This window comes from Xiphophorus hellerii, chromosome 15 (assembly GCF_003331165.1).
Source record: "Xiphophorus hellerii strain 12219 chromosome 15, Xiphophorus_hellerii-4.1, whole genome shotgun sequence".
Classification (NCBI taxonomy): domain Eukaryota; kingdom Metazoa; phylum Chordata; class Actinopteri; order Cyprinodontiformes; family Poeciliidae; genus Xiphophorus; species Xiphophorus hellerii.
Genome location: NC_045686.1, coordinates 3,789,257 through 3,810,185, shown reverse-complemented (window position 1 = coordinate 3,810,185; position 20,929 = coordinate 3,789,257). Strand labels below are relative to the sequence as shown.

General features: G+C 45.0%; 2 protein-coding genes and 1 long non-coding RNA gene across 5 annotated transcripts; 1 reads left to right on the top strand and 2 right to left on the bottom strand.

Annotated features, from left to right (window-relative positions):
• Positions 1 to 1,848: 1,848 nt before the first annotated feature.
• Positions 1,849 to 9,316, top strand: LOC116734052 (sodium/potassium-transporting ATPase subunit beta-2-like). 2 transcript variants are annotated; one of them, XM_032585173.1, is made up of 9 exons: positions 1,855 to 2,136; positions 3,940 to 4,068; positions 4,906 to 5,010; positions 5,177 to 5,256; positions 5,540 to 5,665; positions 6,540 to 6,599; positions 8,142 to 8,237; positions 8,848 to 9,045; positions 9,094 to 9,316. In XM_032585173.1, exons 1-8 carry the CDS (start codon positions 2,031 to 2,033, stop codon positions 9,019 to 9,021), a joined length of 876 nt encoding a protein of 291 aa, XP_032441064.1. In that variant the 5' UTR covers positions 1,855 to 2,030; the 3' UTR covers positions 9,022 to 9,045; positions 9,094 to 9,316. The 2 variants fall into 2 exon arrangements, with proteins under 2 accessions (XP_032441065.1, XP_032441064.1); XM_032585174.1 differs by lacking the exon at positions 5,540 to 5,665 and having other exon boundaries at positions 1,849 to 2,136; positions 8,848 to 9,316.
• LOC116734054 (uncharacterized) lies at positions 6,839 to 8,135 on the bottom strand. The gene is made up of 2 exons (XR_004342164.1): positions 7,004 to 8,135; positions 6,839 to 6,927 (listed from the first exon to the last, which is right to left on the bottom strand). It is a non-coding gene; the product is annotated as an uncharacterized LOC116734054 (long non-coding RNA).
• Positions 9,317 to 11,202: 1,886 nt separating the features above from the next.
• On the bottom strand, positions 11,203 to 20,577 carry LOC116734053 (high mobility group protein B3-like). Of its 2 annotated transcripts, none has more exons than XM_032585176.1 (5): positions 20,454 to 20,577; positions 18,127 to 18,284; positions 13,056 to 13,207; positions 12,676 to 12,850; positions 11,203 to 12,601 (listed from the first exon to the last, which is right to left on the bottom strand). In XM_032585176.1, exons 2-5 carry the CDS (start codon positions 18,274 to 18,276, stop codon positions 12,476 to 12,478), a joined length of 603 nt encoding a protein of 200 aa, XP_032441067.1. In that variant the 5' UTR covers positions 18,277 to 18,284; positions 20,454 to 20,577; the 3' UTR covers positions 11,203 to 12,475. The 2 variants fall into 2 exon arrangements, with proteins under 2 accessions (XP_032441067.1, XP_032441066.1); XM_032585175.1 differs by lacking the exon at positions 20,454 to 20,577 and adding an exon at positions 19,074 to 19,189.
• Positions 20,578 to 20,929: the final 352 nt, after the last annotated feature.

Below are 20,929 nucleotides of genomic sequence, written 5' to 3'. Positions count from 1 at the left end.
TCATTACAGCCGCCGTAGTTTCTAAACGTTGGACTAATTACCTCGTTAGTTTGTGAGTTTACGTCATTCACAACAAACATCAAATAGAACAAATATATTTCATAAAATGTTAACAAACAAATGGCTTCTACCGCGGTAATTATGTGAAATTAAATGAATTATATCCCAACTTCAGAAGATTTGCCTTTACCTTTACAGAGCTCTTTGGTTCCTCCTATCAGTCTGTAGCTTCTCATATTGAGGTCAAAGTTCAGATCTACCATAACTGACTGACACCTGCTGGCCTCAGGTTTGCAACCAGCTTGTGACTGAGAAACCAGTAACCTCCTCCCAGATGATGACATGAACTTGTTAGTTCTTCTGTCCATTTAGTAGCTGATTTATTGTGAAAATCCGCTAGAAATGATGCACTAATCAGTCATGTTTACATAGAAACAACCAGGCTTTGTTTGTGAGACTTGGGGTCACGTGGGTCGGTTGTGGGCGGAGCTTGGTAAGGTCCATTGCAATTAAATGGTAAAATTCTCTTTCTTGTTCATTGGTCCAACAGTGACACCTAGTGGTTAGTTTATGCCTTTATTTTGAAAAACGGTAGATTTCTTCTTCGTGTGTTTTGTGATATGCGGCACTTCCTGTTCTTACTAAGCACAATGAATCAGCGTTAGATACAGAAGGAACCCGAAGAAAATCGTTAAAATGCCCTTGGAAAGCAGAATGAGGTATAAATATGCGCAATTGTGATTTGTGATAAGAAATGTTTATTTAAAAACGAAACTGTGTATGTTGACGAGCTAAGGATGCAACGTATTCTCTTTTTTTGTATGTATGAACATTAATATGTTAATTTTATACAAGAGTTAAACATGTCCAACAAATCTGTATCCTTTTATTTCATGCTACAGTTTTTATGGTGTCTGACCAGAAAGGTCCAGATTAAACTGCTTCCGGTTTTAACTTCCTGTGTCTGGCTGTTTATTCCAACAGGCCGCTACACGCTGTGGGTTTTTCACTACTGAGAAAAAGTTCATCTTTTTATGAGTTATGGATCTGGATTCAGGTTCAACTAGCTGAATATTAACTAAACCCATAAAAACGCGGCTAAATGCTGATGTTAGTATTATAATTTAAGGGGTAAAAATAGAATATGATCGATTTGTTTTAATGCTGTTGGTCAAAATGAAGAGAACAAAAAAGTCTGATACTAAATAGATATTAATAGAACATAAAACATCTGGAAATTAGGCTTTTGTTGTAAATATTTTTAGTGTGAATATAATATTTACCATGAATTATAAAAAAGTTAACAGCATATAAACATTCTGTTTCACATTTCTACGTTTCCTGATGTGTAAAAGAAATATTGAGATTTTTTGACAATATTTTATCATAACAACAAACCCAAAAAAATGAACAAGTTTTTCTTTATTTTTACAGAAAGTACACAAAGGGTCCAAATGACATTTATATCTTTTTATCAAAAATGCTTTAACTGGATAAACATTATGAATAATTTTATTTAAAATTTCTCAATCTTTATTATTTATTAAGCATTTTTTAGGAGCATCCAGGTTCACTTATAATTTATATTTTAAAATGTTGGACCAATAAAATATACAAGTTAAAAAACATCATGTCTGAATATTTATGAACATTTTGTTCTTTTCTTATTCATAAAAGGAAAATAATATAATAATCAATATAATGGAGTTTATATTGATAACTTTGTGATTTTGGCCTGATAATAAAAATGATCGTAGTTTTATTGATCCCCTCAAACACCGCAGCCTTTCCTTTATGGTTACGTCACGAACCTCCCAGACAGCGCGAGGAGAGACGTCCCTCCGTTACGTCACAGTGAATCAGCCTCGGGGGGCGTGGCCTCGATTACAGCCGCTCCGTGATTGGCCCGATGACGTCATCTCAGCAGGGCTGAACGCAGCGTCTCGGTGTCCTTCATCATCACCTCCATCATCTTCCTCATCCTCCTGATCGATCCTCGCTGCATCTTCATCCTCCTCATCCTCAGCGTCATGTCCGGATCAAAGGAGGATTCCCGCCGCGCCTCCAGCGATTGGCGGGACTTTTTCTGGAACCCGCGCACGCACGAGCTGCTGGGCCGCACCGGCACGAGCTGGGGTGAGTGCGCGGCGCAGTGCGCGCGCGTTCTGGTCAGATTATTGATCCATGAGGCTGATTATTAGAGATGAAGGCCAAGGAAGCTCCTCTTCATCACTTCATTGATCCGCTGTGACGTCACACTGCTGCAGAACCAGCAGATGGACCAGAACCCGTCCTCCATCAGAACCACCAGCTGGTGGTGCCGGTACCAGGTGACCTGGCGCCGGTTGGTACTGACCTCCAGGTTTTAGTTGATTATCTGGTACCAGGTCTGGTTCTGGTTCTGGTTCTGGTGATTTTGTAATCAAACTGGTCCACTGGACCCGGGTTGGTTCTGGACTGACCCGGAACCCTCAGCATGATGCTGCCACCACCGAGCTGTTAGCCCATCTGATGGTTCTGGTTCTGGTCCAGTAATTGTGTCAGAACCTCAGTAGAACCCGGCCAGTTCTGCTGGAACCACTAACCGGACCCAACCAGAACCAGCAGGGCTGATGTGATCCAGAGATTATTGATGATCAGTTTTAATCAATGATGATTCATTTATTGATCAGATGTTTGTTGTGCTGCTGGTTGCCATGGAGACGGTTTTATTTTCATTAAATAATTTGTGATCGTTGATTAAAAGACATTTAATAAAGTTTACAGGTTTGGGACTCGTGACCTCTGACCTCTCAGGTCCGGGTTAGGCCACGCCCCTTTGGGTCAGACACCGGCCTGGTCCGGTTCTGGTTCTGATGGGTTTATGTAACTGTCTCTGAGGATAATATCTCCCATGATGCAGTGGGGCTGACCCCCCCTGTGTTAATCTGGATTAAGCCATCAGCCGCTCTGATTGGACCAGGCCCCTCTTAAAGCAGGGGGGGGGGGCAACTCCAGGCCAGAGGGCCGGAGGGCCAGAGGGCCCGGTTCCTGCAACTTTTAGATGTTTCTCTACTTCAACACACCTGGGTCACATAATGAGGTCATCAGCAGAACCTGGAGAACCTGACGGCACCAGGAGGAGATTCAGCTGTTGGACCAGAGAGACGTCTAAGAGCTGCAGGACACCGGACCTCCAGGACCAGGACTGCCCACCGCTGTCTTAAAGGGACAGGACTCCTTCTCTCTGGCTAGCTGAGTGTTTCCATGGCAACAGTCACATGACCAGAAGACTTGGAGTCAATCATCACAGAGTCTCCAAGTCCCTGACCCAGACTGGTCCTGGCTCTGGTTGGTTCTTAGTTCTGACCCGGTTCTACCTGCCGACTCGTTCAATGGCTACGGTTCTGGAGAACAAGACTGAATCCGGGTCCGGTGGTTCTGATAGGCCTCCTAGTGGACCTGGAGGCCGGTTCTGACAGAGGAACAGGGTTCTGACCCGGTGGTGTCCAGATGTTCTCCAGAACCGGTCCAGTCCAGTTCCAGAACTTCCTGTGGTGTTGAGGGTTCTAGTGAGGTTCTAGTGAGGTCCAATCAGAGGTTCTGAAGACACGGCCCAGATGAAGGTTCTGGGTCTGTTCCTGTTCTGGTATCTGGGTCCAGGTGAACATCATGCCTGGGTTTAACTCGTCCAGCATCAGCTGACCTGCTTGTTGCTATGGCAACCCACAGATTGATGCTAGTTGAGCTAGTTAGCCTGTAGCTACCAATGCTCCCTGTTGCCATGGTAACCCCAACCCCTCCCCCCAGAATGTGGGTCATCAGAGGATCAAAGAGCCGACAGCTGGAGATCAGAGGGGATTATGGGTAGTAAGATGGTAAATGGGGGGTAATAATGTTGGGTGGGGGTAACTGCTGCTCTGACCCATCCTGCCCTTCATCCCTCTTCCTCTTCCTCAGGCCTGGTTCTGCTCTTCTATCTGATCTTCTATCTGTTCCTGGCTGGTCTCTTCGCTCTCACCATGTACATCCTGCTGCTGACGCTGGACGACTACAAGCCCACCTGGCAGGACCAGCTGGACACGCCAGGTGAGAGGAAATGCACCTGTTACCATGGTGATGGTAACAGGTGAGAGGAAGTAGACCTGTTACCATGGTGATACTGCCAGGTGAGAGGAAGTAGACCTGTTACCGTGGTGATAGGCAGAGGTGAGAGGAGAAACACCTGGTTATCCAGAGGTTCCTGTCTTGAGGTGAAGATGAAACAGAAACTTTATCAAATTTACTGAAAATAAATTCTGTTTAATTTTATAAAGTTTATGATGTTTAATAGTAAAGGTCTGACCTCTGACCTTTACTGGTGCTGGAACCAGCTGACCCAGTGAACCTTCAGATCTCCAGTTGGGGTTAGGGTTGGGGTCTCCAAACCTGGTCACTAATATTCACCCAGATTTACTTTCGAACAGAACCAGAACCCGTCCCGGTTTCCCAGGGTTAGGGTTAATTAGGTTCTGATTAACCGGGTCAAACTCAGCAAACTTCTGGTCCGACAGAACTTCTGGTCCGATCACCAGCTGAGTTTCCTTTAACTATAAAATCATACAGATTGAAAGTACAAAATAAATTTACTAAATTGAAACAAGCAAATAAAGTTTTTGCTCCGTCATGATTTGGTTTTTCATCCGGATCAAATTATTTCCCAAAACTTCAGAGGAACCAGAAACAGAAAATAGTTTTTAAACATCAGCAGAATAAAGACAAAACATTAAACCTGGTGTTTATAATTCTTTATGAATATTTAGAACAGAAACACAGAAACTGGTCGTTTATCACTAATGAGCTACAAGCTAAACTTAGCTTCCTCTAACCAGCCTCCTCATTGGTTCTCTCTAACGAGCTGCTTCCTGATTGGTTCTCCTGTTCCAGGTATGATGATCCGTCCTAAAGGCGACCAGCTGGAGATCAGGTTCTCTGTGTCGGACCCAGAGAGTTGGAACGGCTTCGTCCAGAACCTCAACTCCTTCCTGACCTGTGAGACCACAAGTTTACATACCTGGAAAAGTTTCCTGCAGTCTGACTGAATGTTTACCTGTTCAGGTGCGTCTCAGTGGTTCTAATTGAAGCTTCTCTCCACCTCAATGTCTCCACCTGTCTCCACCTGTCCCTCCTACCTGTCCCTCCCGCCTCACCTGTCCAGCCTACAACGACAGCCACCAGGTGCAGCTGAACGACGCCTGCTCACCTGATCAGTATTTCATCCAGGAGGACAGTGGAGAGGTAAACTGCTGGTCAGGGGGGGTCAGAGTTCACCTGTTCACCTGCTGCTGACCAATCAGAGCTCTGGTCTCTGATTGGAACCAGAACCAGTCAGACCGGTTCTGGACCAGAACCTCAGTTTGATGTCAGAGAAATTCGGGTCAGACTGGATTCCTCTCTGACCTTTGACCTCTGATGTTCCCCTCTGAACCTCCAGCTGGGTTCTGATAACTGCTGTTATTGAACTGGGCCGGTTCCGAGGTTCTGATCTGTTTTGACTCCGCCCCTTCCTGTCTGTCTCCAGGTGAGGAACAATCCCAAACGCTCCTGTCAGTTCAACCGCACCATGCTGGGTGACTGCTCAGGGATGGAGGACCGTTTCTATGGTTACAGCAAAGCCCAGCCCTGCATCCTGATCAAACTGAACCGGGTAGGTCGGGTTCTGATGCGATGAAGCATCCAGGTGTGTTTGTCTGTCAGAGAGGATGAGAAGATTTAATCTGCTGCTCGTCGTCCAAAAGTTGAGACTCAGAGAGTTAAAGGTCAAGTTCATGTAAACCTGCTGGTCGTCTCCATAGCAACGGATAAAGATGGCCGTTTTTAAAAATCTACAGGAAGTTCATAGACTAACAAAACTCTGGACCGAGAGCCGATCCCTGAGGAACTCCACGGTCCAGCCGGTTCTGACTCGGTCCAGTGATCCACAGGTCAAGGCTGGGACTGAAGTCTAAGATGGCCGAACCTGGAACACACTTCCTATTTGTGACAGCACACTTCCTGTTTGTGACAGCACACTTCCTGTTTGTGACAGCACACTTCCTGTTTGCTGTCACAAGTCTTTCCAAGTCGTTGTGTTGATGTTCAAGTCCAAAGATTGAAGTGATTTTATGGGTTTTTATGAGTTAAAGTTTAAAGTTGTTTCAGGAGTTTTCCTCTCCTCTGTCGCCTCCTGCTGCTCAGGATGAGGAATTGCTGCAAAGCTCAAGATCTGCTGAGTTTTCTTAGAAACTTTCCAGATATCAAAATAAGAAACTAAACTGGATTTGGTGTTTAATGGAGCGGATCCGACTAAACCAGAACCGATTCTATTTCTGTTTCTAAACTGGATCTGATCATCATGTAGAATCTGGTGAGACGAAACCCGATGAATAAAAGTTCTGAGTTACTTCCTGGTTGGAGACCAGCAGCTGAGCTTCAGCATCACTGGTCTTTACTGGGAACTGCAGGTAAAGGGTTGGACTCCTCCAGAAGGTGGCGCTGCAGAGCTGCATCACTGACCCAATCCTTCCACCGTCTGTCTGCAGGTGATCGGGATGTTACCTGGGAAGGACGGACAGTCTCCTTATGTCACCTGTGGAGCAAAGGTCAGACTGCGTCCACCTGTCTCAGTCGCTGTCTGTCCATCTGTCTCCATGTCTGTCCTCTGTGTCTCCATCTTTACAAAGACGGTAAAGTTGAGTGGGGAGGCGTGTAGCAGATGGTAACCATAGATCTGCTGTATTAGAACCAGCAGCTCAAACTGGTTGATGTGAAACAGGAAGAAAGTGTCATATTGGCATTTACACTATGAACCCACATGCAGAACACAACTCGGGACGCGAAAGATCAGTTAAAGTGATTTATTAACAAAAGGTTTCCAGGGTAGGCTCTCAATCATCGAAGGGACGGCGACAGACAGGTAAGCCAGGACTTCTGGGAACAACAACAGATCGGGAGGTGAGTTCAGGGACTGTGGGGATTTTCCAGAGCTCTTAAGTTGTATGCTTACTCGGAGAGGAGAAAAAACAACGGCGTGGCCAGGTGTGGGGGCGCTGGAGGTGGAGGTTGTGCTGTGGTGGAGGGCGGACAGGTAATAGGATCCTGACGTCGTCAAGGAGAGCGAGCAGACTGCCTGCTTGGATTCCCAGACACTTCTTCTTGTTTCACGGAGGAAAAGGTGAGTGGTGGCCTTGGGCACCAACGGGTAACGTGCCCACGGCGTCGCAAGGGAAAATCGGGACTACAGCCAGACGTTAAGTTGCAGGAACAGCTGAAAAAATCCAAACAACAGATGTTGTTAGATCAGAATCAACAGGAAGCTCGACTAGATCGCTGGAGAGGGCTCTGGGTTACCATTACTGGCTAACACTCAAGCGTTGGTATGCTGGCAGTCGCCGTCTCTTGAAGTCCCGCTGACGAGTGGATTGGGAACCAGTGTGACGGTGACGTCAGCCCTTCAGTCCTCCTATCCTAGCCTCCACGGTGCCATCTGGTGGTGATGGCAAGCCATAGGAACGGAAAAAAAAGAAAGGCAAAACAAAAAAAACCCCAACTTCTGACAGAAAGTTCAGGTAACTCAGTCAATATGGACCAGAACCGGCTGGATTATTACTGTAGGTACTGAGTATGACTAGTTCTGTAGTACTCAGTTACAATATTACATTAATAATATAATAATACAGTCAGTGTTAATATTTCTGTAATATTAATACTAATAGTTCTGCAGTACTCAGTCAGTACTGATAATAACCTGATAATAACCTGATAATAACCTGCAGCCGGGACTCGGCAGAGACTCGTTCACCAGTAAACTCGAGTCTCTACCAGTCGTCAGTAAAACTGTAGGATCTGTTGCTGCTGAACATCAGGGAACCAGGAGAACAACTTCATGATCTGCAGCAAAGATCAGAAGCTGAAACCTGACAGGTCAAGGAGAAACGACCCGAGGTCCATCAGTGGTCATAATGTTATGGCTGATCAGAGTGAGTCCCAGGAAATGGGTCAGTGATAGATAGATAGATAGATAGATAGATAGATAGATAGATAGATAGATAGATAGATAGATAGATAGATAGATAGATAGATAGATAGATAGATAGATAGATATGACCCACGGTTCCTGAACGTCTCATGTTGTTTGTTTGCAGAAGGAGGACAGAGAGAAGATGGGACCTCTGACCTACTTTCCTGTTAACGCGACCTTTAACCTCATGTACTATCCGTACTACGGGAAGAAAGCTCAGGTAACTCAGTCAGTCTGGACCAGAACCGGCTGGATTACTACTGTAGGTACTCAGTATGACTAGTTCTGCAGTACTCAGTTACAATATTACATTAATAATATAATGATACAGTCAGTAATAATATTACTGTAATATTAATACTAACTATTCTGTAGTACTCAGTCAGTACTGATAATAACTTGTTAATAACCTGTTAATAACCTGCAGCCGGGACTCGGCAGAGACTCGTTCACCAGAAAACTCGAGTCTTTACCAGCCGTCAGTAAAACTGTAGGATCAGATTAACCACATTATTTCTCCTGTTATTAAAAATAGAGTCGTTCCTCAGGGTTCTGGACTTGGACCGGTTCTATTCTGGTTCTGTTAAACTGATCAGATTTACAGATTTAGGAATCAGTTCTTTGTTTCTCTCTTTTATTCCTTTATTATTTGAACTGAATCAACTCTTAACTGGTTCTGGAGAAAGTTTCCTATAAATTTTCTGATTCCAGCCAAACTGGATCAGATTGGGGATCCAGCAGGTCCTCAATCCCTAATCCTAACCCAGATGATCACAGATTATAATCTGGTGAATCAGTGGTTCTGAGGTGTGATGTGTTTGGTCCCTCAGGTGAACTACACCCAGCCTCTGGTGGCCGTGAAGTTCCTGAACGCCTCTCTGAACACCGACATCAACGTGGAGTGTAAGGTGACGTCCAACACTCTGATGGCCGGCAGCGAACGGGACAAATTCGCTGGACGGGTTTCCTTCAAGCTGAGGATCGACGGCCAGGAAGATCAGTGATGCATTCACTGACCGGATCCATGATGCATTCACTGACCGGATCCATGATGCATTCACTGACCGGATCCATGACGCGTTCACTGACCAGATTTATGATGCATTCACTGACCAAACAGAGCTGCAGAATCACTTCACACATTACTGGTTCATTGATTTGATTCTTCTGGTTCCCAAACTGATTCACTCATTCATGATGCATTCACTGACCACACTCATGGTGCATTCACTGCCCTGATCTGTTTTGTTTTCACTGACCGACTCAGTGACTGAAATAAAATTATTCTGTTTTCTGGGATTTGATCCTTTACAGTTTATAACCTGAAACAGACCAATCAGAATGCAGAAACACTGTGATGTCACTGCCACTGACAGCCAATCAGATGACAGTAATCTCAGCGCATTAAATAATCTGCATGAATCAAACCTAATTATTTAATATACACACCATACATATTTATTTATACACATTTAATTTATTTGTATGTTTATTTATATTCTGCTTATTTATGTTTATTTACATTATTTGTTAACATCAAATTTATTTATATCGATCATTTCAAACTAAAAATGTTTCACAAGGTAAATAAATTACATCATAGATAAAATCAAACATAAAAAGCTTTAAAAACACAATAAGACAAAAAGACTAAACAGATAAATGTTTGTCAACATGAACTAAAATAATTCAGTTCATTAAATTAGTAAAAATGTTAAATATGTATTACAATTTAATTCCTAAAATCAGATCAGAAACACAATCAGCTGCAATAACAATTAGAAACTCAAACCAGTCAATGTGAACAGGTTCAGGAACTGGTTCATATGTTGGAACACAAACCAGTTCCTGAACTGGTTGATGATCAAAAGGTTGAGTTCTGGTCCAGTCCAGTTCAGGATCCAGATGTCAGAATGATGTGTAAACAGATGAAACCAAATTAATAACGAGGAAAAAAACTAAACTGGAAACCAGTTCATCACTGGAAACAAACCAGTTCAGGAACTGGTTTCTCCGTTTCTCCTGTTGTCATAGAAACAGATTAATTCACAGCCAATCAGACAACAGCTTCAGTAACCATGGCAACAACCTATCTTCTATAACCTGACTTAGTTTCCTTACCTGTAGCTGCAGCTCGTTAGTTGATTAGTTAAGTTAACGAGTTAGTCACTGATTGGATGTTTTTGTTTCCATGTTTGTTTTTGTTTACTGTCTTCATCACCAATGGTGATGAACACCCTCTGATGACACGCCCCTTCTTACATGCACTGCTGTCCACCAAATGTCTTCCTAGAGACGGACCGGCCAATCAGACAGTCCCACTGTATGATGTCATGTGCTGTAACCTCTGTGATTGGTTGGATTCTCCTGAAAATGTTCCTGTTGGTTGAACAATAAATAAATAAAACAGGAAGTTGTTTTCTGGGTGGTTCATAAAGAGGCGGAGCCTCAGAGCTTCCTGACCTCTGACCCTAAACTGGTTCTGAAACTTTTTTCTCCAACAAATTCATTAAACAATAGAAAAAGTTTAAACAGAGAAAAATAAAAACCGTCCAGCAGGACCCTGGGGTCAAAGGTCAGCTCTGCTGATGAAGCGAACCATTTTAATGTGATGAACCGGATCAGAAATAACACTGAACTCCAGGAGGAACAAACCGAACCAGTCAGGTCTGATTGGACCTGCTGGTATCGCCCATTACTACCTGGTACCACCTGGTTCTAGTCCGGTTCCTAGAACCCGTTCTCTTCAGTAACCCTGGATGGATCTGGACCCATCAGAAGTTTTTCTCTCCATCTGAGTAGAACATCTGTAGAATCGCTCCAGAACCTCAGATGTTTCTGACCAGTTCTGGTCTTCCCAAAGCTGTTGGCCTGGTTCTGGTTCTCCACCTGAAGGTTGGACCACTCAGAGCTTCTGGACCTCCGATTCTCTAAGATTCTGATCCATACAGGAGGTCCATTACACTCCAGAACCAGAGACTGAGCAGACCCGGGTTGATGGAGCAAGGTTCTGGTTCTGATCCGTAAAGAAGAAACCATAAACCAGAACCCTCTGATGTTCTGGAGCTTCTTCTCTGGAGCAGAACCACTGGGCGGCCCAAAAAGGTTCTGGTAGCAGCAGTTTCCCATGGAGCAACCTGATTGGTCGGTGTTGTCATGTGACCAGGAAGTGAGTCAGACGCAGCAGCAGTTGGTAGTTTTATTATAAAAGCTGCAGTTTCTACTAACAGAACGAAAAACACAGAGGGGGGGTAACCATGGTAACAGTGAGGGGGGAGGGGCTACTGTTGGACAGTTTAACACACACACACACAGTTCTCACACACGCAGTAACGCTCTGAGGACCCGGTGTGTGTTTCAGAGTCAGACGAGTCAGAGGGTTTAAACTCAGTGGATCTCAGCGGGTCGGCTGGAACCGGGTCAGAACTCTGGTCAGAACTCAGTGATGGTGGGTCAGAGTTCGTCTTATAATCCAGAGAAGAAACCATGAACCAGAACCCTCTGAGGTTCTGGAGCCTGGTTCAATTCTCATCCTGTAGTTGTGTCTACTCCTGGGCTCCCTGAGCTCCAGGCAGGGATCCACCAGGGGATCCACCAGGGGGCGCCGGTGCCTGGCAGCCAGAGCAGCTGCAGCTACTAGTTAGTAGCTCCTACCTAGTAGCTCCTCCAGCAGCTCTGATCTCCATCAGTGACTCAGTGAAGTTCTGGATCCTCTGGATGAAGATCAGTCCAGGTACAGAACCACGTCTCTAACTGGGCCCTGGTTCTGACCTGGGTCAGGACTCCGAGCCGCTCCGTGTGTCTAACAGGAACCAGACCTGAGTTCATGACCAGAACCGATCTGGATCAGATCAGGCTGTGGTTCTGCTAGAGGTCAGAGGTCACACTGACCTCAGAATTACAGAGGGAAGCTGGGAGGAGCCGCTGGTTACCATGGTAACTGGGTCAGCTGGTCAACAGGTCATCCTGACCCGGTTCCATGAAGAACATGGAACTGGGTCGCACAAAAGGTTCTAACCATGTTGATCAACAGTTTGGTTCTGGTTCCTGGTGTGCAGCGGCCCGGTTCTGGTGAAGCAGAACCATGTTGGGCTTTCTGAGGCCACTGATTGGTCAGTTACCATGGCAACACCCATACCGGACCCACAGGAGTCATTCAGACTGACCCGGTTCTGGTGATGCAAGGCGCCGCCTGCTGGAGGAGAAATGGTACTGCTGGACATCTGGATCTGAGACGGGTCACAGAACCAGAACCAGAACTGATCTGGATCATCAACACCTTAGGGATAAACCCAGGTGGCTCAGAACCAGACCCTGTCAGGCCAACGGGTCGGGAACAGAACAGAGGTTCTGGACCCGATCGAGCTGTCCGCCATCAGAACCAGTCCGTACCGGTCTAATCGGACCCGACTGGTACCGGTCCGGTCTCTGAAACACACCCCGTCCTCCTCAGTCTCTCTATTCGTCGTCTTCCTCATCTTCATCGTCTTCCTCTCCCTCCTCATCCTCCTCTTCCTCGCCGCCCTGAGCTGAAGAGTCCGGGTTCCTGGCGAAGGTTCCCCCGCCGCGGTACGCCACCATGTCCTGCAGGCAGAGGGTAGAGGGTAGAGGTTAGAGGTCAGGGCTCCCCCTGGTTCTGGTTCCGGTCCGGTCCTCACCCGGTCATACTTCTCCCTCAGCTTCTGGGCCTTCTCCTCGTACGGCAGCTTCTCAGTCTGGCCCAGTTTGCTCCACATCTCTCCCAGTTTCTTGGCGCAGTCGCCGATGGACAGACCCGGGTACTGCTGCTTCACACTGGGCCGGTACTCGCTGCAGAACACGAAGAACGCCGACCTGATGGGACAGAGGGGGGTTAGAGGGGAACCAGGACCAGAACCAGAACCAGAACCAGAGGGATAGGTAAAATTAGAGAGACCCAACCAGAACAAGAACCAACCACCAGGAGGTCTGGTCTCCTCCAGCAGTGACTCTGAGGTTCTGGTCCAGTCCTCTGCTACTGGGCCAACCAGAACCAGCAGGTCTCCCTGCAGATACTCACGGCGGCCTCTTGGGGGCGTTGGGGTCTTTCCTCTTGCGGCCTCTCTTGCCGAAACCTTTGGGCGGGACGTAGTCCCTCATCTCCCGGTTGTAGCGGACCTTGTCGGCCTTCGCCATGTCCTCAAAACGCTTCTTCTCACCGGGGGACAGCGCCTGGACGAGAGGACAAGATGGGACCAACTGGAGGACAAGGTGGGACCAACTGGAGGACAGAGGACCTGGCAGGACACCAACAGGAAGTTCTCTAGATACTTCCTGTCTCTGAGGTCAGATCTCCATCAGCTGCTTTAATCCCAGACTCTTTAAGATCCACCACAGAAGAAGAAGCAGAGTCCTCCATGTTGGAGGCTCCAGCTGCTCTGAAGGATCCAGAGATCAGCAGATATTCATTTTTCTCCATGAATCAGAGAAACGTCTCTACCTGATGACTGAGTCAGGAGAGCCAATCAGAGAAGAGATCAGAGGAATCGGTGGTCAGCTGACTGACTGACTGCTCAGGACTCCACTGCTGAAGGAACGTTTGGTGGAAGGATAAAGGTCAGTGATTCACTGGGAGGAACTGAGACTGGAACTGAAGAGTCCAGATGTCCTTGAACGCACCATGTCAGGAGGAACATGATGGTTCTGGACGGGATGATGGTCCAGATCATCTTTCTATCATCACTGATCCTCTGAGTCCAACAGCAGATTGATTATTATCTATAATTAATGAAGACTGATCAGCTTCAGTTCCTCTGATGGAATCAACATCTCATTAATATTAATATTAATATGAATAAATATCTGGTTCCTGTAGGATGGAACCAGACCAATTTGGTATCCAGGGCCGGCACAAGGCATAAGCCAATTAAGCAGCAGCTTTGGGCCCCAGGGCCACCAAGGGGCCCCTCAGTGGAGCTGATTTTTTTTTTATTTTTTTAGTAATAATTTAATGTCATTATAATGTCAAAAACACACAATTTCACTATGAACTGATTTGTTTTTACAATAATATATATTTGATAATGTATGTAGAAATCTTTATTTTATGGTTAAAAAGAAAAAACAAATAAATTGCTCTTGAGGCCCCCTGGTGGCCACGGTAGGTACCGCATGCTTCCCCGGTACCATTAGCTGCCGTTCAGAACATCCAAAGGTCCAAAGCTCCGGTCAGAAGTTAAGTTAGCAAAACTATGTTTCAAAAAAGGAGAAAAGAAAGAGGAAGAATAAAACAAGCCAAGACAAATGTTTGTTTTAATGAGCCTTGCTAATGTTTATAAAAAAGATTAGTAAAGCTGCTAACAGAACATTAGCTTGATAGCAACCTGGACCGGTCCAGTTCAGCAGTAAACATTTATGCTAGGGTCTCTATGCTAGAGTTTAAACTTTAAATGAGTTGATTCTCATGGTGGCTCTGGATATTTCTGAGCTATTTTGGCTTCAAACCGTCTTTAATAAGAATAATTAAAACTTGTCAATGTTTGACGTTGTTAGCTAAATGTTTTTCCGTCAGGCTACAAGCTGCTACATGATGAGCTGCTCTATGTTGTTTGCTGCTGAGCAAAATCATTTAGTGGCTAAAAACATTATTTTTACATCAACTTCTAAGTTATGAGAAACTTCTATTAAAATCATTTGAAGGCTCAGAATCAGTCCGGTACCGGTACCGGTCCACTTTCTCAGGGGAGAAAGATTCACCTGGTATAAATTACATTTTAGCAGTTGGAGTAACGCTTAAGAGAAATTAATTTAATCAAAGAATGTCATGAATATGTGTAGAGCTGCACCGATTGCAGTTTTCTGGCCGATCCCTGGTTACCGATCTTTAAAAGCCTGACCTGCTGATTTAGGCTGATATGATTTTTTTTGTTTGAAATGTTACTAAATGTAGCAAGAAAGTCACTGAGTTGGTAACAATGGGGTGAATATTGTTAGCTGTAAACATTCAGACCTGGTGGGTCGGCCTGTCAGTCAAACGTCTCACTGCAGAGCAGAAGAGAATAGAATAGAATTCAACTTTATTGTCATTGCACTGTCACAAGTACAAGCAACGAGATGTAGTTTGCATCTATCCAGAAGTGCTCTATGAGATATAAATATTTATTTGCAGATGTACAAGACTATGTATGTATGGACTATAAGGGGTTATAGCAAGAGATATAGATATTGTGTATAAATATAAATATGGGAGCTATATGCACAGATTATACAGAATATACAGGAAGAGGACAGAGATGATTTATAAACCTTTGCTGACCAAGATCAGATCAGGGGATAAAATCAGCTTCACATATTAGCTGGGAGGAAATCGGCTCCCAGAAATCAACTGGTCAATAAACCAGTTGGCCAATAAATGTACCTATTATACATGTCTATAATGTAAACAGCACAGCTAGAGATGCAATAAGTTTATAGCAGGTGTGTGAATGATCTAATGATCAGACTGCTGACTACAGCCGGTCCACACTGTTAGAACTAGAGGGCCCCAAAACCACATTTGGCTCAGGGCCCCATGGAGGTTTGGGCCGATATCCAGTATCTGGGAATCATGTCGGTACTCAACGGTACCCGTTTTCGGTAATTTTGCGTGTATAGCTTTTTAATAATAATTACTATTTTTATTATTTAACATATATTTTACATTATTTTATTATTTTACATATATAAATTTAAACATATCAAGACAACATCCAACTCTTTCTATTGTAACATCACAGCAGTTTTTGGTTTTTTTACCCCTCCAGGGGGTCTTTTTGTGGCTCTAGTGTCCCTTAAATGACAGCAGGCTGACAGGAAACAGGGAAGGAGAGGGGGGAAGACATGCGGCAAATATCGTCGGGTCCAGGAGTCGAACCCGCGACGGCCGCGTCGAGGACTCAAGGCCTCCAAATATGGGTGGCGCTAACCGCTACGCCACCACGGCACGCCCGTAACATCACAGCAGTTTAACAGATTTCTTTAAAGATAAAACTCTTCAGAGCAACAGAGGGTTTTGTGTTTCTGCACAAATTAAAATCCATGTATTCCTGTCATTCACTTGCAAACACCGCTGTTTATCACCAAATGTATCAAACTTTGTTTGTCCATGTTGCTGGCTACAGATGAAGAGTCGACATGCTAACAGAGGCTAACACAGCAGCTATAAGTCTGAGGTTGTTGAAAATTGTGCATCATCAGCCTTAAGAAAAATCTTGTTCTTAATCCCTTAAATCACCAAAAACAGCTGAAAAGGTAAACCCAGATTAAATCAGCTGCTGTTCTTGAACAATTTTAGTTCATGAAAAAGCTTGGTCTGTTTATGAAGATGACAAGATACATTTTCTATTTTTGCTGTCAAAAATACTTAACTGTAAGTAGTTTGTATTATTATGTTTGTAACACAAAAGAAATTGAAGAATTTTGCTTCACCCAGATTTTTCATTTTTATTTCTTATAAATGTACATTGAGTGTTGAATGTATGGAATAGGAAATATAATAAATCTGTAGAATAAAGTTTTCTGCTTGTGGATTTCAAGACTGATCAAACTAGCACAAAAAAGAAATGTCATTTTGGACATGTTTTATTTTACAGATGTGCCAGTGGCCATTTGGAGTCACTATTTGGAGTCTCCAAATAGTGACACTTGGACAACATCTATATACAAGCAGCTAATGACTGTAACTCCTCAGTGCTTCAACATACAGTCACCAATGAGGCTCTAATGAAACATAATGACCAGCATCAGCATAGACACAACGTTACTGATAGTGGAAATTACTTATGATTATATAAATAAAATAGCATATCTGGGGGGGAAGAGGGTTACCGTGCAGTCAGATCTCCTCCCCCTTCTTGCAATACGCTGCTGCCCCCCCCCCGCGGTATGCTAGTAATGAGCACAACTAGCATCGCATTTAGAAAAGTGGAGCCAGACTTCTCAGTGTTTTCCACCAGCTATACTCACTTTGTTTACTGAACCAGCAGCTGCTGACATCGTTACTCCTGTGCTGCGTTCAGGACGAGCATGGAAAATCCCCACTCTTCCTCCATACGGTCACAATGATGCGTTTAGGTACCAGAACATGGCACCGTTTGATTTTACGGGAATAGATACTCGGACAGAATTCGGTTGGTCCCAATAAAAGTACAGATTTCGGTACCATCATTAGGTTCCTGTGATGTCAGACATGTTTACTTCCTGCTGGATCAGAAACTGATCAATCAGCTGAATGATCCTTATCAATGAACATGATCACCTGATCAGAGTCTGACCTGCAGGTTGCTGATTGATCTAACGACTAAAACAGGAAGAGGAAACAGGAAGAGGAAACTCGCTGCAGGTTCTTGGAACCAGGCAGAAAATAAACATTAATGTTATTAAAACAATATTGATCTGATCAGAATAAACTGATCAGCTGCTGATGCTCTGATTCAGACCCAACATGGAGGAGTTCACGTCATCAGAACCTGATCCTGGTTCTGACCCGACTGATGAGGTTCTGTAGTTTACAGAACGACACCTGAACGCCTCACTGACCAGAGGATGATGCTGCCACCACCTGGTTGACTCCCAGCAGGATCAACATGTGGAGAAGAAAACATCTGGATTTATTTTACTGAAATTAATCTCAGATCATCTACATGAAAAACCAAAAATCATTTCTGAACTAATAATTCAATATCTAAATTATTTCTAACTCATCAATGATTTTATCATCCCATAATGTTGAACCATGTGACTGATTCTGTGACCTTTGACCTTTCACAAAGTGAGTCACCTCAACAAGACTCAAGAACCTGGAGCTGATTCTTCCTACTGAACCTGAACACATCTGAACTAACAGCTTATAAAGGTTTTAACTAGACTGTCATCACAATGGACACAAAGATGGAGGACGACCTCCGTCTCTGTCCACCAGACTGCAGACTGTCTGGTCCGCCAGGAATGTCCAGAATGTTCTCTGGACATTCTGAAGTCCAGAGGATGTCAGAGGGAGCTGCACTGTGTTTCTGTAGATCTACAGAAAGAATATGTCCCTCCGACAATCCCCCGTCCCGTCCAACTGTCCCTCTCTCTCATCCCGTCCCCCCGTCCATCCCGGCGTCTCTGACCTTCCACCTCTCGGAGCATTTCTTGGAGAACTCGGCGAAGTTGACCGACTGCTCGGGGTTTTTCTTGCGGTGTTCCTCTCGACACGTCTGGACGAAGAAGGCGTAGGCTGACGTCTTCCCCTTCGGCTTGTTGACATCTTTACGCATCATGATGGCGCCTGAGGAAGAGGAGGAGGAAGATGAGGATGAGGAGAGCAGCTCCAGTAAAATCAGATGTCTCCATCAGTAGAGACAAGTCCAACATGGAGACATCTTCATTACTGTTCAGCCTCTACAACAATTTATTAATAAAATTATTATATTAATATAAACCTGACATTATTTTCTCCTGCAGAACAAATCTGATGACAGTAAACGCTGCAGCACAGATTAACTCCAGATTAGCTCATTATTAATAAATTAGACTGGAGAGTTTATGATCCATGATGAGGTGAGACAGGAATCTCCAGGACTGTGATGTTTGCAGATAACATTGTGATCTGTGGTGAGAGCAAAGGAAAATCTGGAGAGATGGAGGCTTACCCTTGAATGGAGAGGAACGAAGAATAGCTTAGCAAGACAGAATAAATTATGAGAGAGAGCCGAGTGGAGACATGAGGTCACAGAAAACAGAAATAAGGAAGGTGAAAGATTTTAAGTGCTTAGAGTCAACAGTTCAGGACAACAGCGAGTGGAAAAGTGAAGAAACGTGTCTAAGCAGAGTGGAGAAAAGTGTGAGGTGTGAAAGAGTATCAGTGAGAATGAAAGAAAAGGTGAACAAGACGGTGGTGAGGCAGCAATGCTGCTTGGTTTAGAGACAGTGGCAGTGATGAAGAGGCAGAGATGAAGATGTTGAGGTTCTGTTTGGGAACAACAAGGATGGATAAAATCAGAAATGAAAACATCAGAGCAACAGCTCAGATGTTTAGGAGATGAAGTCAGAGAAGCCAGACTGAGATGATTTGGACCTGGACAGAGGAGAGACAGTGAATACATCAGTAGGAGGAAGCTGAGGATGAACCTGCTAGGAAAGAGACCTGGAGGAAAACCAGAGATTTATGGATGGAGTGAAAGAGACATGAAGGTAGTTGGAGTGAGAGAAGAAGGTGAGGAAGAAAAGAATACATGGAGACTCGCTGTGGCGAACCCGAAAGGGAAAAAGCCTGAAGGAAGATTTAATAGCTGTGTTACACTGAAACTAGTCCTGACTTCCTGTTTAACTTCTGGTTGGATCCTGGTTCTGTCTGGATTAAAATTATCTATTTATTTTACTAAAAACCCTAATTTAACTATTTAATCCAACCTGAGCAGATTAATATGACAGGTTCCTTTAATCTGATCTGTTTCCAGTTATTTCTGTTTCAAAGATAAATATTTAACTGATATTTGGTTATAATTAATACCCGATCAGGGCTTTCTTTAAGATGTCAGTATTAATCTAATAATTTAATTAAGAAATCCTTCATGTAAATTAAACAGGGTTATCCTCTCCTGACATCAGTCCCGTGTCCATCCGGTTCTGCTCCACCGAGGCTCGGTTCTGTTCAACGGCCTCCCTCGGCTCTCTGCGGCTCTCCGGGAACAAAGAACCCGGACACAGGATCCATTTCTCCGCGGTGGAGCCGGTTTGAAGCCCCCTAGCTCTCCGGTTCTCCGCCTGCAGAGACCCGGTTCTCCTCCGGGATAGGGTTGTGGTACCGGTACCGGGTGAACCTCCGGCTCCTTCCCCCAGTCTCCTCCCGGGCCGCAGCGGCTAGCCTGGCCGAGCTAACATGAAGAACAATGGGCCACCATTTCCCGCCCTCTGCGCAGCGGCCCATCCCCCTCCGCGGGCCGGAGAACCGGGCAGAAACGCTCTTTAATCGGTATAAACTAGCGCCGCAGACCCGGGGGAAATATATTTAATTAAAATTTCATACAAAAAACGTTTTTATTTAACTTAACGCGTTCTGCAACGGAAACACCAAGACTCTGCAGCTGCTGCGCATTTTGAACGGAGGGCTCCGTCTACTTCCCGGAGAGGTCAGTGTCGTATGAAGGGGATACGGCTACTTCCTGGCATTTATAGTGACAAAAATGGGCGTTTCGTGTTTACAACCCCACACTGTGAACAGTTTCCTGCGTGGAAAGACCACGGAGCTCAGGTTGGAGGCCTGGGACAGTCGCCCTGGTCTGACCGAAGCAGCAGCCATTTTAAAAGCATTTCTCAGCCTTTTATCCGCTAAAAGGCTCAGAAATGTCATTTGCGGCATTTGTCAGCCGCAAACAGGCTGAGAATCAGAGCCCGTCTCCAGGCAGAATCTAACCTGAACCGGTTCGGCTGAGGCGGGACGGACATGGATACTCACAGGTAGGAGGCCCGGAACAAGGGGACTAGGACCGGATCTCTGGGCTTTCTGTGTCTCGGTTCGGGTTGTTGTTGTTTTGGGGATGAATCTGCGACTGGAGCGGTTGGTTCACTTTCAAACTGGGTCGAACTGAGACTAAGCCACGCCCTCTTGAACCGCCCCCATTCGTTGTTTTCATGTAGGGGGCGGGACCTAAGGTCATCCATCTGGGAGGAGAGCTGCTCTATTGGAGGAGAGTTTTTAAGTCCTCGCCGCTGATTGGTGAACAGGACGGCTACTCCGTATCAGACCCCGCCCACTAACCACTGTTAACATCGGGACGGTGAACGTGCACTTCCTGCTGGGCGGGGCTTCTTCCATGTTGCTCCTTCCAGGAGGAAAACCTGCGATAAATGTTCAATTTATGGGACTGAAGAACTGATGATCATGCGCGGTTTTTATTTCTGAGTTGTTCTGGTTTTATTTAATAATTAGGC

Excerpts from the sequence above, each read along its gene's own strand:
- LOC116734053 (XM_032585175.1), bottom strand. The coding sequence starts at position 19,101 with ATGTATTCACTGTCTCTCCTCTGTCCAG. Across the intron at positions 18,285-19,073 it reads ACTGTCTCTCCTCTGTCCAG|GCGCCATCATGATGCGTAAA; the intron begins GTCCAAATCATC and ends CCTCTTCCTCAG. Across the intron at positions 13,208-18,126 it reads AATGCTCCGAGAGGTGGAAG|GCGCTGTCCCCCGGTGAGAA; the intron begins GTCAGAGACGCC and ends CCTCTCGTCCAG.
- LOC116734052 (XM_032585173.1), top strand. The coding sequence starts at position 2,031 with ATGTCCGGATCAAAGGAGGATTCCCGCCGCGCCTCCAGCGATTGGCGG. Across the intron at positions 5,257-5,539 it reads TCCAGGAGGACAGTGGAGAG|GTGAGGAACAATCCCAAACG; the intron begins GTAAACTGCTGG and ends GTCTGTCTCCAG. Across the intron at positions 6,600-8,141 it reads ATGTCACCTGTGGAGCAAAG|AAGGAGGACAGAGAGAAGAT; the intron begins GTCAGACTGCGT and ends GTTTGTTTGCAG.